This window comes from Neodiprion virginianus, chromosome 6, assembly GCF_021901495.1.
Source record: "Neodiprion virginianus isolate iyNeoVirg1 chromosome 6, iyNeoVirg1.1, whole genome shotgun sequence".
NCBI classification, from domain to species: Eukaryota; Metazoa; Arthropoda; class Insecta; order Hymenoptera; family Diprionidae; genus Neodiprion; species Neodiprion virginianus.
Genome location: NC_060882.1, coordinates 22,100,507 through 22,116,866, shown reverse-complemented (window position 1 = coordinate 22,116,866; position 16,360 = coordinate 22,100,507). Strand labels below are relative to the sequence as shown.

Here is a 16,360-nt window from a genome sequence, read left to right as displayed (position 1 = left end):
CATTTTTCCTCTTCCTCCGCGAATAGTCCGCATGATCATGGAGAGGCTTCTACCTTTAATCTTGAAGTGCCAAGACCACATTTTCACCGCCCAGCATATTTATTTGACTAGTTGACGATGGAAATACGGTAAATGAGGAAAAATTTACGCGTGCAGGTATGTGATTTCATCACAACCCCACAACTCCCCGGGAATTGGATTCGGTGAATTCTAGAAAAGCTTCGACGAGTTATAATCTGCAGAACAGGAACCAGTTATGTTATAGATGAAAAGCTTCGAAGTTCCATCGTGGAGCTCCAATAATTTCACAAATTGCATAACTGTACGTCGCGTCGTGTGCATAGTTAAATTCGACTGCATCACGGGCAAATGTAGTCGAGAGAACCCCTTGAGCTGCTCATGTACCTTGCGAGTATAACGTGTAAACGTACCAACCGCCGTGCGCGATATTCTCGGATGTACATACATAGGCTTGGGTTTGATGTAATTATGTTTTCTTCATTTCTCTTTACATGTTTGAAAACCAAAGTAAACGTTGTGACATGTCGGTTTGAAAGGCGGTGGTGGAAACGTTTATTTAGTTTGTATGACAGAGATTCAGCGAAGCTAACAACATCTGGTGAGTGCAAAACGAACCCTCTGAAACATCTGATGTACATGCATCTTTGCCGAATTTGGTAAAAAAAAAAAAAATTCTATTCTTCCGTCACGTTTTGGTCATGGAATTCCCAGCCGTATATTGCGGAAGATTTTTTTCCCGCACATTGCAGACCCAATATCGATTGTCGATTCGACCGCATTTGCCATGTGTCGCCCGGGTCTTCCGGTATTTTTTACCAAGCTTTTACCACGACATTTTCAGTTCGAGGTGAAACAGTTGTTTTCTCATTGTTTTCCGTACGATCGACTTCCCGTGTTTGTATATTTTTTTTTTTTTTCTTCACGGCTCTCCGTAATATATTTTACGTACTTGATGATCAGATTCAGTTAATTTTTTTTTGTACTTGTTTTCATCGTCGGGGTCTGCAGATGTGTTGAGGTTCGCCGGAACACGGCGATAACAACGAACGTCTACCCCTTGTGATTATATGCTATGTTTTTGGTAATCACCGGTAATTCTCGTTATTGCATTTGCATATTCTCATCACTTTAAAGTTGGAGTAACCAGACAACGTACACGAATTGAAGTTAAGATCCTCTCTAGAGTCACCGCATCGCTGCTGTCGAACTCACGCTCAAGCAACCCCTATAAAAATCTGTGGTTTGGCGAAAATTACTCGATTCCTACTTCGAGTAAAAGATGTTCTTTGGTGAATCTAACCGAATTGAAAGAAAAACGTCTTACACGGGAAACGTTCTACACCGCAAAAGAGACTGAATGTCGATCATACGATGTCTTTCGAATCTCGTTGGTATTTCTACAGGATCCAGCAGCGACTGCAAAAGTGGACGATAAAATCTTAGAATCGTTCTATTAGCTAGTCAGAAACTTGGGTAGCGTGGACGAAGCGAGCTGATACTTGATCTTTCCAGAAACTAGCAATCCTGAAATTCAGGCGGTCATGTGGAACCTGAGAAGGGACAAGCGTCGGCAAGTCGTGCGATACGTGAATTTCGGTCGAACGGCTGCCTACAAAGCTGCCAGAGGTACACCATTTAACCTCACAATCTGTCATATTATATTTGTGTTAGCAGCTCAGGCGGAATACCGTTGAACTGATGTTGCATTATGGCAGCTGTAGGATATACAATGTTATACATTACTCTGGGAAATTATCTGACCAACTATTCAGCTGTTCCGACAATATTGTACGCATAACGATGGTCACCGACCCATCCCTCCCCCACTTCGCACAAGCTGATCGCTCATGGGGACATATCCGAAGGGGTATGTCAGGCTCGGTAGTAATTACTGTTATTATTATTACTGACCGTCGGTGACCGGTTGTAAGGTTTATTCGAATCGTCCACGTGCTACAATGTTTCAAAGGTCTTGTTCCATCCGATTGAATTTAATGAAATTCTGATGTTTCAATTCCAAGTAGTAACGGGTTACTGTGGTTACCTGAATGATGCAGGTGGCTAACCGAGGCTGGTTTAATTAGCATCGTTGCGCGCCGATTCTAGTGAACATCGGAAATTCCGTTGATTGTTTATTTTCGTAATCCCTCCCACACATAATATCCTTTTATTTATAATACAAATTACTCCGCCGTATTTCTCTTTCCGGCTGAACTGATAATCACCCGTAAATCATGTCTATCGTATAATCATATTTCAAGGATGTAATGAAGTTGTACCAGATGAAGACCGTACGCTTACACCTATCGCGCTAGATCATGCACCAAGGCTCGTATCAACGAGAGGGTACATATGGCTCACAGTTTTATAGAACACGATGCCAATGACACGTGGCGTTTTGGTCCCTAGTTTCTACGATAAGGGGTACAGTTGAGTTCAGTCTCCCTTAGAACTGTAGGCCATTGGGCGCCACCCCCATCTCGACCAAAACCGTGAGTAATTTTTTACAAGAAGCTTTAACTTGCTAGAGTCAAGTCCACTAATCTGTCGGTTAACGTAATTTCGCAGGAGGTAGAAGTACCTTCAAAGCAAAACTTTGAGTATTTGCCTTATACTCTCGCAGTATACCGAGGGCGCGTACGTATTTGCTGAATATTTCACCCTTAGATTTAATTATACTCCGTAATAGAAATCTTAATCCCTGTAAGAATTCACGCTTGGTATCGTACAGAGGGATCTGTTGATTCTAGAATAATATTGAAATGGAACTTTCAATCACAGCTTCATCGAAAAATCGCCCTTTATATTAAAGTTCGTCGGCAAAGAATTACGGGATTTAATCATTTTCCACTAGGGAAAGGAACGTGTGGAGAAATCAAGTAAAACTATTTGATTTTAATAACTGCTCGCAAAGCCTTGGCATTGATCCAGGATTGCGGATGCGAGTTTCCACGTTTTCTATTCCACCAGAATTAATATGTTTAAACGGCGGATTATGAGGCCTGCAAAAGAGACTCCCTGTCAATTGGTGATAACGTGGTTTTTTTTTTTTTATAATCCATGCCATTCACGAATTCCATTTACTCGTCAAACTCAGTAACCCCTGTAGGAAAAATGTTCTTGGAAAATAATCCGGCACCCGTCAAAAAATCTTCTCCTGATAAAACATTTAATATATATGTGCACGAAGAGGGCCGAGTTCTTTTCGCTCCCCAAATTCTCAAACTTTTTCTGTCGACCGCGAATCCTATAGGATTTTAGACCCATTCTACTCCTAAGTAAACTTAATCTGTGATCCGTTTATTGGACCAACACCTGTGCGGTGAATGGCCTGGAGAAATAATCTTGAGACGTAAAAATTTCACCACACGATACCGCGATTACGCGCGTTCGATACTTTCAGCACTCTCTAACGTTAACACCAAATGAACGTGCAGGTCGTATTATCGACACGGTATTGAGTCATGTTCAGCTTTTATATATTTTGTCGAAGCTTTCATACATATTACATTCCGCTGGGCTATATTTCCACTGCCCGCACCGCCGTTGGGACTCGCAAGCACCTAACTCATCTCTCTCTGAAGTCCATCGCTTTATGGCAGTCTACTCCACCGCTCACATCAGTGTCACTGTAACTTGTGAACTCAACTGCATCATGTACATGGATAATATACGTTGCACTGAGAATTGTTGGAATATTATTTTCCAAGTATGGCAGTTTGTTTATTTTGAGTGCATTCGGAGATTACACTGCACGGGTGATAAGCTTTTCCGTATTTATTTCCCTTATTTTACTTTGAAAGAAAAAAAACATCATCTTTCAAATCGAGACAGAAGATGGTATCTGATAGCTGCAGCTTTCGCGATTTCATCAGATGTATATTATACATGCGCGGTTGATGTTCCTGGCAAGGAAGGAAGGCATTCTCAGCTTCCCTCTCACCGTGTCGTTTCAGTCGAACGATGGCACCTCCTCGTCCATTAGTTCAGCGTAATATCGCAACCACCTTCTCTGGCTACTTTGTGTATGACAAATACAGGCATCCACCTTCGCCAACTTTATTCTTTGCTCCATGAGGCATATATTACTTACCCTGGCACAAGAGGTTCGCGGCACTCCGACGCCGAGTACGGTGGAACAAAAAGGGGAAGGAAAAAGTAGCGGCCACTTTTCAAAATGCTTAGGGGCAAGAAACCCGGCGATGTAGATGCGCCACGTCATTTTCTCGACGGCGAGGGCGGAATGGAAATTCAGTTTGTTCCGAGGTAGGCACTTGGGCTTACCGGGTTTTCATCTTTGATTATAATTACCTGTAATACACTTAATTGTGTACAATACACGCCTTTGGGGTACGCAGTTTACTTTCTGCCTAGTGAAATTTGGCTTTAAACGGTGTCTGCAGCGTTCGAGGGGGAGTCTTAGGAGTTTCATTATCACGTATAGGATTACGAACTAATAACTTGATCCGCGTCCTGGATCTACGTGACGTCCCAGAGGCCCCGAAGCCTTCCGCAACTTGGAAATAGCGAATATCTTATCTAATGCTAGACTGCCACTCCGTTATTAATGCGAGACTCGTCAACCTCGCTAAATCAATCTAAGCCCTTTTGCACTATGGTTAGAAAAATTGCGACTGTTACCCTAGTGACGAGGAAAGGTCGTTCGAGACGTTCAGCTGCGCTCACTTACATCTCGCATGCCCACCTCCACTTTTCGATATCAAATCATAGAGCGAGGATCTCGAATAACGAACGACTTGTTTCAACTGTCACTCTAAAAGCATTTCAAATATTCCCCAAGAATTCCCACGTCGATTTGTTACCTCCGTATAAGTGACTCAATAAGTGACAAGTTTGACTGACTGACGTTTCGATCTATGTAACGCGCGGTGCCTGGCGTTATTCAATTCTCAATGGAGTTAGCGAGAAGGATGGAAAACCCAATTGTCCATCCCAAGGGAAAAACTCTGACGGTAGGCCCTTTGCTGAAAGTTCTGACGCAACTTTGCTTGAAGGGATCTCAAAAATCATACATTACATTGTCAAAGTCTTATAGCTTCGTGTTACCCCCACGATTTTTTTTTCTAAAGCTCATCTGCACTAACTTCGATATTGTGCTTGAGTGAGCGTCGTATTCCAGTTTGTATCGTTTCACGGTGAAACCTCATTGACTGTAGTGAAAACAAACTTGACTGGGTTATTCGACGCAGCGTTATAGATGCGGAAGTTCAGGACACTTCGGTAATCTTATCAGAGCGAAGCATATCGATAACGCTGTTTTTTCCCACCATTTTCTCTTAAGGACAATTCTTTCGTTGCTGTCTGCAACGTTGGACGGACCGAAATGGCGGGCAAAGTCAGGTTTTATTCGGAGGAAAAGCAGAGAGAGCACAGCCAACATTCCGTACCATTTCCCCCATTCAGTTTCTCTCACTCTCGGCTATTAGCAAAGAATACGTAATATTTAACGTCGGACAAAAGAGATGACCGTCTCGCCGGATGGATGGATGAAAAGAACTGGATCCCCGTCCCTGCACCTTCGGCTCTTGTTCCTGGGCTGTCGCCTCCCCCCCCCCCCCCCCCGACCCCCCCTCTCCGCCCAACTCTCTTCTATCTTATCCTCTGTCCGCCGGCCTCGTCACTTCAGCGCTGGAGGTAAAAAATTAATATACTTTTTGTGTCTGCTCGAAATACCGTTCCGAATTTTCCACCCGATATCCTGGACAAAGTGAAAACATTTCATACTCTTTACCGTCATGCTGGCAGACATTTGAACCGGTGCTGGGCTGCGCAGAGATGAAAATCCTCTTTTATCGTTTTAATTACCGTTATTCAAGTAGGTATGAAAACATTGCTCTTCTTATGCCGGTATGAACAATTATACAGGAGTGTGAGCTTTTCCGAAAAACCGACGAAGGTTTCAAAGGAGTCGTACGTCAACCATCGCGTTTTCTTTTACCACTCTCAGATGGTATCGCCATTTCGTTCCTTCGCTACGATATCTCGGCAAAGACGCTGTCATCACCGGCTGCTTCAGAAGAATTTAAGAACTATTGTGCCGCGTTTTGAAATCCCCTCGCAAACGAGGCGAAGAGATTTTTCAACTAAACGAATTAACCATCTGTTTTTTTACAAAACCATTTCTTAGAAGAAGAAGATGTAGAAGAATTGGAAGAGAAGTTATAGGTACAATTAGAAGTAGAAGGTACAAAAGTATAGGTTGCCACTGTCAGATCTCTCAAGGGACTCGGTAAATAATTTAGTTGGCTTTCCTGTGATCCCGAAAAATTCGAACGGAAGTGCGTAGGACCTTTTCCAGTGGCGAGAAGACTATTCGAAGGTTTTCCACCAATAAAAACTTTAAAACAGTTGCAGGTGAATTCAGTACGAGTCGCAATACGGATAATTATTGTTCTCAAAACTTCTGAAGGGAAAACTTCTGATCATTCCAAGGAAACGGTTTTCGCGCTTCTGTGGAGGAGGTCGAGTGTAAATTATTGAAATTTTTTTCTTTACTTTTCGATTGAAATGTCAGAGAAATACGGGCGTGATTTCTCGGCTTTCATCGTGATATTCAACGGTCTTGATTTCTTCATTCAACATCCCACCCTGTCGCAAAACAAATGCTGCTAATACCTATTTAAAATCGTTGAGGCGACAAAATCTTTCATCAGTTTCATCTCAATTTCTCTTTCATCCTTTTATTCCGTCGTTCGATACATCTGTAAATTACCGTCGCAACAATGGGAAAGTTGATCATATACATTTGTAGTTGCAGCTCTTTGAATAACCGACTGTCTTCATTGATCATTCCGAGGTAATTAATTTGAAACCCCGTTACGGTGTGTCTGTTTCTCAACGCTGTGTTCGTAGTTTCGATGAGAGTATTGGATGTAATTCGATATTAACTGCGCGTAATGGAAGCTCGTTATCGATTCCTCGCCGTTTGTATAGGCTAGACTTTTCAAGAGGGCCGCGGTAATTAGGGTACAAGGTGAATAATAATATTTTTAAGTTGGGAACGCGATCGCAAACATCAAGAATTATCCGTAATTCCCCTTTTTCGTATAAATATACAACGAACACCGGATACTTGACATTATACGAGACGTCACGAATCTGCTCGTTCACCTGAGTAGGTACACAACCTTCTACTTTACGGCATTTGGTTACAATTTACATCCAAGGAGCTCGGAGATCCGAACTAACACTTGCTCACCTCCGAACACAATCGGCTAATGGTAGGCTAGTGCGGCCGAGGGGCGAAGGTAACGCGGGATGAAAAGGGTGGCGGGTTGTGCAATGAATGGGTGGATTTTGCGGGACTTTGGGGGATGAATGTGGCGGTGGATCGCTAAGCTTCGCCAGATTAAACCTCGGACTTGAGAATTTACAATAGAATACACGGGGGTATAAATTGTCTATTATACGCTGGAAAGTCTGACCAACTAATAACCCAGTTATTCGCATCACCCGTCGTTTCCGGGTAGTGTCACACTGAGAGCGATTACCCGGATGGAAATCACTCGACTTTATTTGAAATAAATATACCATATTCGAGATGCGTGTGAATTTGGTATCTAATCATTTTGTCATTTTATGGTAATAAAATCCAGTTCGAATATACGAATATCGGTGTATAAGCTTACTTCTGAACTAACTAGTATTCGCTTCCGCGAACGCTATACCTAACAATAAGTAAACTGGTTCTTGAAGGACGTATGTAGATACAAACACACGCTCACAATCTTTGTATACTCTAGTCCGCTGCTCGAAGTTCAGTTTCCAACTAGGACCGGTAATAGGAGCACGTTGCGAAATACTTTTACCCAAAAGGAATTCGGCTTGTCGCAAAGTGCATACCGTGGTATCTTGATTATCTAGTATTACAGTGAAACCCTGGCTAAGCTAGTTCAGCGTGCTTGTGATCATAGCGACGGTTTTGTGGCTGTGTCTCGCACCTTGAGGATAATCGATGATGGTGGCTGAAGGATCCTGATAATATACCTGGTGTTGAACGTAATTAACTGACATAGACGACAAGTTTTTAATGACTTTATTCAAACTTGAGTGGTTTGTCTATTTTAAAGTAGAAAAAAGTTAACGACAATGGTTTTCCCGCACTTCGGGAACTATAATTTTGTACACGCTGTGAGCACTCTCTGCACTGTTTACGATGCTCTTTAAACTTTGAAGTGAAAAACCTTTTACTTCTACCGAATTCCTTTTCCGCGGACTTTCGAAAGCTCACAATGCGGTCGATGTCTTCTTATTTTGCTCTTCAGGACTTGACTATTGGTCTCTCCACTGTCCTTTCACGAGTCTGAAGTCCAGCTAAGAAAGCATTGAATGTTTCGACGTATTTTCTCGCAAAAGTGACGCACACACGTTTAGTTTAACAGAGATATGAACGAACGAATGAATGAATTAAGTCGCTCACAGAGCCGACATAATGGCTGGAAGCTTGCCGCTTCATTAACTTCCGAATGAAACGAACGTGCGATATTAGCTGCCTGCAGTCGTAACCTTGTCCGAGCCATTTCGACAGAGGGTTTAATTGGCAATTTTGGTGCTGTGATTGGGTTCGTCATCTTGGCTACCTATAACGAGTTGCTATACCGGGGTTGTGTCGCGATTATTTCTGTCATCTGTGTTCTTCTCATTTGAGGGTTTTCCGGTTTATAATTGGTGTTCTGACGTAACACGATCAGGATATCGAACAAACTTTCTTCATTACCATCATTGGCTCGCTCTTAACCGTTCGCACCGCGTATCGATCATAATCGAAACCCTGTGATGGAGGGAAGGTGCCGTGTTTGAGAGAATCGTACTTGGCGTTGGTGGATCCTTTGACGCAAGGTGCGAGCTATGCGGAGATTGCACCTGGTGACATCGGAGATTGGAAATCAATTTCTGAAATTTGTCCGAAGTTGAGTTTGAAATTACCGAGTAACGCGATGCAGGGTTATTTACGATAACCGGACGAAGATTTATTGCTCGATATGTTAGTAGTAGCCAGGAAATCATGGACTCTCAATCCGAATACGAATGACAAAGTATTCTTCACCGTAAACAAACTTGGAAGTACCGATGGCGCAAAGACATTTCATTTTTTATTATAGCTTGAGATAAAAGGTCTGCGGATGTGTTTTCACGAGGAGGGAAAAAATCTCTTTTCTTTTTCAATGAAAAATAATAAATAAATTTCAAAAATAGTGTTATCGCTTGGAAAGATAGCAATCGCCGTACCCTGAGGGTGACTTGTCGACTTCGCCTTTGAATTTATTTCGATCGGAAAAGCGTGCGAGACTCTTACTTCCCATACACGTGAATCACGATCCGAAATTTCCTGCTTACAATCTGATTTTCCGAATCGATTTTACATTAGTAGGAAATTTTTCCGATTCCTTTTCTCTGGGTTGAATTTTCTTTTTTTTTCCCCTTTCGTTTCAGTCCTCGTTTATCAGAAATTTACGCATATATCAACGCAAAGTCGTGTCAGGAAGCCAGCTTGCACTGATTCCCGTACAAATTGCTTCGGTCGTTAGGTTAAGTTCTTAAGACGTGTTTGTACGTTTATATCCGGGAGCAAGAGGTTTTCGCCTAACTCTCGCCTCGGCCTCTTGCGGGTCTTAAGCTACAGCGATAAAACGTAACGTCTGTACGTCTGAACGTACATACATACATACATACAAACATCCATTCGTTGGAGGGTGGAAGAGAGTGCTGAAGTGCCAGAGATGGAGAAGGAGGACGATCCGTACGTGTAGGCGTGCATCGTGTATTAAATACACTAAGTCAGAACCGGGGTCGTGTGTTTCTTCAATTAAATTTTGATTAAAGACATTGTAGTGCTTACAACAGGGTGAAAGACGGAGAATCAACTACCAGCTGATAATCATCAAGCCCTTTGACGCGACGAGGGTGGGAAGTCTACGCGTTGAGTGGTTGACTTACCTGTTATTATTCTACGCCACGTCAGGGACTCGCTGTTCAGATATATTATGTAACTTGAACACGTTCTGTAATTTTGTGTAACCCTGAAAGACGGCTTCGTATACTGATTGTAACGTGCAAAATTCATACCTCGAAAACCGTGACGTACCGAGTCTCGTCTCTCAACAAACGTGGAAGTAAGATTTAGGACGTCACGTTGGTAGAATTTTCGATACACGGTTACTTTCCTGCGAAATGAAATGATATTGCGATTGCCGCATCATTGTGTTTCCGGGTTGCACGACACGCGTTGCCGGTAACGCGAAGAGGTTTATCTTATTCCGAGGAGTCGCGACAAACTTGCAGGATTATAATAAAAATATGCCGCATTCGGAGCTTGAACCGCCATGTTTGGACAGAATGCTATATTTCATACTCCCCTTAAGAGAAGTAACTTTTTCCTCCGTTTCGATGAATATTTTGAGTCAGCCGCAATCTATTCTTTATAAATCACGGCGAACCGCGAGAACGAAAATCGATCTTATATCTGCCTCGCCGTTTAGAAAAGCATGATATTCGCGATTCGAGAATGTCATCCAGGCACTGAAAAGCTCCGTGAAATATCTGGAAAAATTCCTGCGCAACGCTGCTTTTCGCTGTAATAAATAAATGCCTGATATTTCGCGACCTTGTCTGCAAACGATTCAAAGCTCGGAACGTCTGTCCGCCATGTCTTCGAGAAGAAAGGTTTGAGAGTGGCATTTTCCGTTCGCTAAGGTGCCGTGGATTTTAGAATATTAGGATCCTTTTAACTCGGTGACCATGCAGTGGAGGGGGTGAATTTTGTTGCTGCTTTACTCGCCTGACGGGCCAGGAAGGCAGGCAGGCAAGCAGGCGTGATTGAATGTGAATAAAATAGCGTGCAGCTGCGGACATACTGGCTTTATTTCGCAGCCCGTTTGCTCCTATTTTGCTCCCCGTCTAGCAGTGCCATGCGGAAACGGAAGTCAGCACAAAGGCATACTCTTCCTCCCGATTCCCGCCGCCAGCCATGCTCGGTGTGGCAGTCGAGTATGCCGAGAGGAAACCCCGTGTTGTGCTTTTCTACCATGGCATCGACTAACCTGATTACTGTTGTTACGTATCTGGACGTGTTTATACGTCGCGGATGGCAGGTTGCAGTTTCGCCCGGACTCTCTCGAAAACTGTTTCCGGCTTGGACGTTTTATTTCAGCACCTGTATGCCAGAGAAAACTTTTCGACAGCGCCGCGGCGCTCGATTGTTCTTCGATCAACGGATCGAGCTTTCGAGGTGCATTCAACGTTGGGTAAATTCTGCCATGACATAATAATGTAGCGTGATTCGTTCCTCGGGTTCTGTTGATTGGAAAATAGAACTCAGTTTACGCGTGCTTGAATCCATCGGTATTTCAAATCGCTGGAAAATTTCGCGAGTAACAAGGCGGCAAATGAGAAAGAAAGTGAGGGGGCGAATAGAAGAAACGAAAGAAAATAAAATAAAATAAAACGAAAGCCAACGTGCCTGGTCTTTTGTCAGCAATCTCATCCACTCGTTCTTTCATCTACGTTCAAGTCCACTTTCCTTCACTTTTCACTACCGTCCGACTTTGGTTTCTTATCCCGCGCTCCTTCGCGTTGGCTCTCATTTTGCCTGATGGCAATGGATTTTCACTCCTTTGAAATCGACTTCTCGCTGATTTGTTCCGGCCGGATATAGAACAGCCAAAATCCACAGCATGGTTTTTTTAGTCGGAAATTTTTTAGAGAGGTAAAAAAGTTGCACATTCGTTTTTGATAACGCGTTTTAGTTAGCGATGTATATTCATAGGCACTTGGCATCGAAGGGTCAGCCAGTGACAAATGGAATTGTTTGTCTCGCCTTTTGCGTCCCCTGCTCAAAGCCTAGCCTAAAATTTTTGTGCCCGCGGAATGTAACGACGCGGAACTTTTGCCAAGAGTTCAGAAACGGGAACAGAATCGCCGATTTTATCATTTTTCGCGGAAATTTTTTGGCAAACTTGGTCTTCTTTTTTATCGTTACTAAAGTTTTTTGTGGGTTATTTTCTCGGTATATGTTAATATAACGAACGGAAGGGGATTTTTCTATGGGAATGGTCATTATAATTTTCTTTAATTTGTTCGATTCAATAGAGAGCCAATGTACCGTATAAGCAGATTTTTTACTGCGGTTGTGACGTTTAACTTTCAGCTCCATAATGCGAAAGCGTCACCGCGATGTAAGTTTACAATTCTCACATTTTCTCGACGCTAGAATATACATGCAGGCGATATTGACGAGTTTTCAATTTCCTTTTTTTCCCGGCTTGTTCATGCGATTCGCCTGTTTAACATTCCTTAGCTTTACCTGCGCGGCATTTTTCTTCCTCAAATATTGCCAATGATAGACGTCAAGAGGAGGGAGTTATTTCAATAAATAAACATCTGAAGTGGAGTCTTATTATGGTATACATTTTATACAGAAAAGCTCAGCCGTGATATCCAGTATCGGTTAGGAATGATTTTTCCTTTCTTACTTATGACACAGAGCTTGATGAAAGGCTAAAAATCTAACTGTGGAAACTCCATCGTCTGAACAATTTCTTCGACAAATTTTAAAAGTATTGGCTCCCATTGGTAAGCCGTTGGAAGAAGTAAATTCACCACTTGTGGCTGCATCGCGCTTTGCATGGCAAACCTTCTTCGTATTAACCTCATTATCAGGTCATCCGGAACTATATCCCATTCGATATTACTTAACAACAAAAATGACACGGTTGAAGTAATATTATTCTCATTGTGTGGTTTTGAGATCTGAAAAAAACATGGAAAGAAAATCGTTAAAATTTTGAGAAACATTGCAGTAGCTAAAGCTCTATACAGGAAATAATCCACCAATAAAGTATATTGCTCAACGTAGAAAATCCTGGGATTGGTGACAACTTTAGAGGTGTCTCTGCAGTTTTGTTTTTGTCAATTTTAATTTATATTTTACCAGCCTAACAGTGATGAGAATACGATGCGAATGCGGATTCATTAGCTCGATAAATTTGAGGATGTACGGGGCGAATATATTTAGGTCAAAAATGTATCGGATCAAAAACAAAACAGAACGCAAGTTAAACAGGGCAATTAAAGCTGATGAAGTTGAATCTGATTCAAAGAAGTTTCTGTGATCCTGATTAAAATATTTCAATACCTACTGAATTACAATTATAAACAACTTATTATTAACACCGTCAGAGTAATCGCATTATTTCATTATTTTTTCAATGAAGAATCCGTATAATTCGTTTGATTCTATTGGGAAACAGCTCATTTTATTCGTTTATGAATTCCCTACAAATTGTCTGAGACAGATTTTTTTTTGTAACTAGTCAGTTCACAAGAAAAAATCCGATATATGTATAATCGAAATAATTTATAGATGTTAAACTTGTGATTCAATACGAAATAAGTTATCGCTAATTATAATTTGACTCGGATGTTCTGCGGAGAATTGAATTACGAATAAAATTAGCTTTTGCTCTTTAAAGTCAGTAACGCAATATAAATTTTCCGGTGAAAAATAGTAGAATAATGAGATTTCTATGATGCAGTTAAAATAATGAGGCGTTTACAATTGAATTTCAGTGTTTCAACATTTTCTCCTCCATCAGGGAAATTTTTATAGTTGAATGTAACTTGAATAGTTTCAGTGATACCATTTAAAGCTCTGCTTAATCACGTATTCGTTTTCATACAACTGTACACTTTAAACGAATGGCTGTATCAGCGGAAACAATAGGGTAGGAATTTCACAGTGCTGAATCGATGCGTCCTTGTCACGAGCTACAATGTTCAATAAAAAATTAAATCTCGCTTCGTAAAACTGCTCATCAATTGTCGCTAGGGAAAAAACTTGAAAAAAAAAGAAAAATTAAAAATTATATATCGATCATTCATTGAGCACGTGACGTCTAACACAGGGGATTTTGTAGTGTAAATAATCAAGCCACCCACTGTCAGCTGGAACGCGAAAGTTTCGGGCTTCGCGACGATAGTCCCGATTTTCATCCCTTGGGAAAGATCTGCACGCAAATCCAGGTACACCGTAATGTTTTCGAATAATATGCGTCCGTTCACTGTGCCTGAAGTTGTCCCCGTTGTGGAGGTAAAGTGTTGAGGGCTGCCGTAAACCAAGTCGACATCTTGTACGAACCCATCCTCGAATGATACCGGGCCAATCAGTTCGACACCAAGGTCTGTCACACTGTCGATAAAATTACAGAGATTAGACGCATCGCCGTAACTTCTTTTTGCCATCCAGTGTTCTATTCAAATTCAACTTAGGAGTCACCCACTTGTAATTCACCGTAGAGTCGAGGACGGGGAGATTCGATAATCCATGATTCCTAATCTTCACCCAAAGCGCGTCGATCACTGCCGTGGTGTAGGCGGTTGGATCGGTTAGAATTGGCGTGAACTGTCCGTGAACAGTTTGCGCCATGAGAACGAATAAGAGCGCGAATTTTCTGATAGCCCGCATTGCTAACGAGTATTCAAGACTAACGCGTCACAAACTGGTCGGAATAAGAGCTTGAAAATTTACCTTGCAGCTCTGGTGAATGTCTTGTCTGTTACTATCGAAGATTACAGTGTCATCAATTTTTATTTTATCGATGTGATTTAGAACCGTCTACTGCACCGTCCAGCCTTCTTTGTTCCTAATTATCATTCTCGCAATGTGATCATTGGCATAGATTTACTTTTTGGCGAGCGATCTTGCAGTTGCAATCGTGAAATTGTACACCTACTTTCGTAATGCGACCTCCAAGCATTGTCTGCGACTTTCAGCCACTGTGAAATTCTTTAGAAATTACTTGATGTTTGTGTTGTGAACAAGGGTAGAAGATGTTTATTTTCGAGATATTAAAGTCAAATGTTTGCTCGAATTCGCTTTGCTCCGAACCGAAAGTAACAGTGACAAACTTTTATATTTGTTCGTAATTTATTCGCTAGTAGAATATTTGTTATCAGGAATAGCGTTGCGTTTGTTTCATATTTACGAGAGCAGAGTTTTAGCATATTCTAAACATAAATTACGCTCACCGGGGTTAGTCAACTGGCCAATAAAATACTGCGAAAAGTTTATCTTTAGCCTTCAGACTGGATTCCGAACTGTACCTACTGGATCCTGGAAGCTGAGGATCGATGAGACGCTTGCATACGTCTCCGTGCACCACGTATCTATGGAGCTGCACGTTTGTTAGTTCAATTCGCGTGTAGGAGTCGAGAGTAATACTCGTCAGTTATTCGATATTTTCAGATATATACATTCCACAGTTTGCGAGATCATAAAAACAAAGGATGAAATATATTTCCCAGGTGAATTTACGCTGCCCGAGTTCACCGGGTTCGCTATACCGAGTCCCATTTATTCGAGGATGAGAAACAGGGCTCAAGGATGATCTATTCAGTGAACTGCGAGTTGTACGTATATTATATATACACGATAGATATACATTTTTCAAATCCGAATCTTATCTCTTCGGACTTTAAATAATCTGTAAATTAATTCGTATCTCGGGAACGCTAATCTGCGGAGGTTTAAGTCTGGTGAATTATCACGAGCAAGCCAAGTGGTAACCACGGCGCATATATAATTCTTTTCTCAATGCTTCACGGCTTGATCTCACCGACACGCGGTCTTATCGTTTATCTCGATGATCGTCCTCCCGACTGTCGTCGGAGATAAGAATAAAGAGCGAGTTGAGTTTTCCCTGCAAAGTTTGCGACTCGACGTTTGTTTTGCACAATCAGGTACCTCCGAAATCTCCTGATCCTGGCTCTCAGCTGCGGCGCAAAAATCAGCCAATCAGAATAAAAAGAGTTCCTTTATACCGGCAGGTCCCACCCTGGAGAAAATATTGAATTCGGTCCTGAATAGCTTTGAGTTTGGAACCTTGCAATGAACGAGGACTTTGCTCTCTTTATCCGCTTTATCCCATGCTAAATAGGATCTGTCAAAACAGGGGGAAATTGATTTCCGTTCCGCGAAGAGGTGCCGGTTGGATGAAATTCGGGGCTAGGCGAGTTTCGTGCATGGTGAAAAAAAATCAAGATCTCGAGGTTTTCCTTTGCGGAGGTAAATGACAGGAATATTAGATCTTGGGGTTGATGTTCGGGATGAGAAGGTGGAACGACCGACGGACCGCCGGGCACCGGACGGGTGAAAGATAAGGTTTTATGATTCTTGAAGATTACCGAGGTGAGAGCCGACCGGGACAACTAAAAGGGGGGAAAATATGCTGCGCCAAGAGGGTTGAACCGGTATATAAGGTGGGTGCTGCTGTATAGACTGACGGGTCGTCGGAATAACGGCTCGCGGAGATAACGCGGATCT

General features: G+C 42.1%; 2 protein-coding genes across 5 annotated transcripts in view; both read right to left on the bottom strand.

Moving 5' to 3' along the window:
• The window catches only part of LOC124306717 (arrestin domain-containing protein 17-like), a 123,672-nt gene that overhangs the window by 33,569 nt on the left and 73,743 nt on the right, over window positions 1-16,360 (bottom strand). The gene's annotated exons all lie outside the window — the stretch shown is intronic.
• Window positions 12,422-15,321, bottom strand: LOC124306723 (uncharacterized). 2 transcript variants are annotated; one of them, XM_046767665.1, is made up of 4 exons: window positions 15,067-15,321; window positions 14,319-14,814; window positions 14,068-14,227; window positions 12,422-12,789 (listed from the first exon to the last, which is right to left on the bottom strand). In XM_046767665.1, the coding sequence occupies exons 2-4, from the start codon at window positions 14,501-14,503 to the stop codon at window positions 12,538-12,540; spliced, it is 597 nt and encodes a 198-aa protein (XP_046623621.1). In that variant the 5' UTR covers window positions 14,504-14,814; window positions 15,067-15,321; the 3' UTR covers window positions 12,422-12,537. The 2 variants fall into 2 exon arrangements, with proteins under 2 accessions (XP_046623621.1, XP_046623620.1); XM_046767664.1 differs by lacking the exon at window positions 15,067-15,321 and having other exon boundaries at window positions 13,978-14,227; window positions 14,319-14,771.

Coding starts and splice junctions, on each gene's coding strand:
- LOC124306723 (XM_046767664.1), bottom strand. CDS start 14,503: ATGCGGGCTATCAGAAAATTCGCGCTCTTATTCGTTCTCATGGCGCAA. Junction 14,228..14,318: donor GACTCTACGGTGAATTACAA/GTGGGTGACTCC, acceptor TTTTATCGACAG/TGTGACAGACCTTGGTGTCG. Junction 12,790..13,977: donor CTTTCGCGTTCCAGCTGACA/GTGGGTGGCTTG, acceptor TGTTTTTTTCAG/ATCTCAAAACCACACAATGA.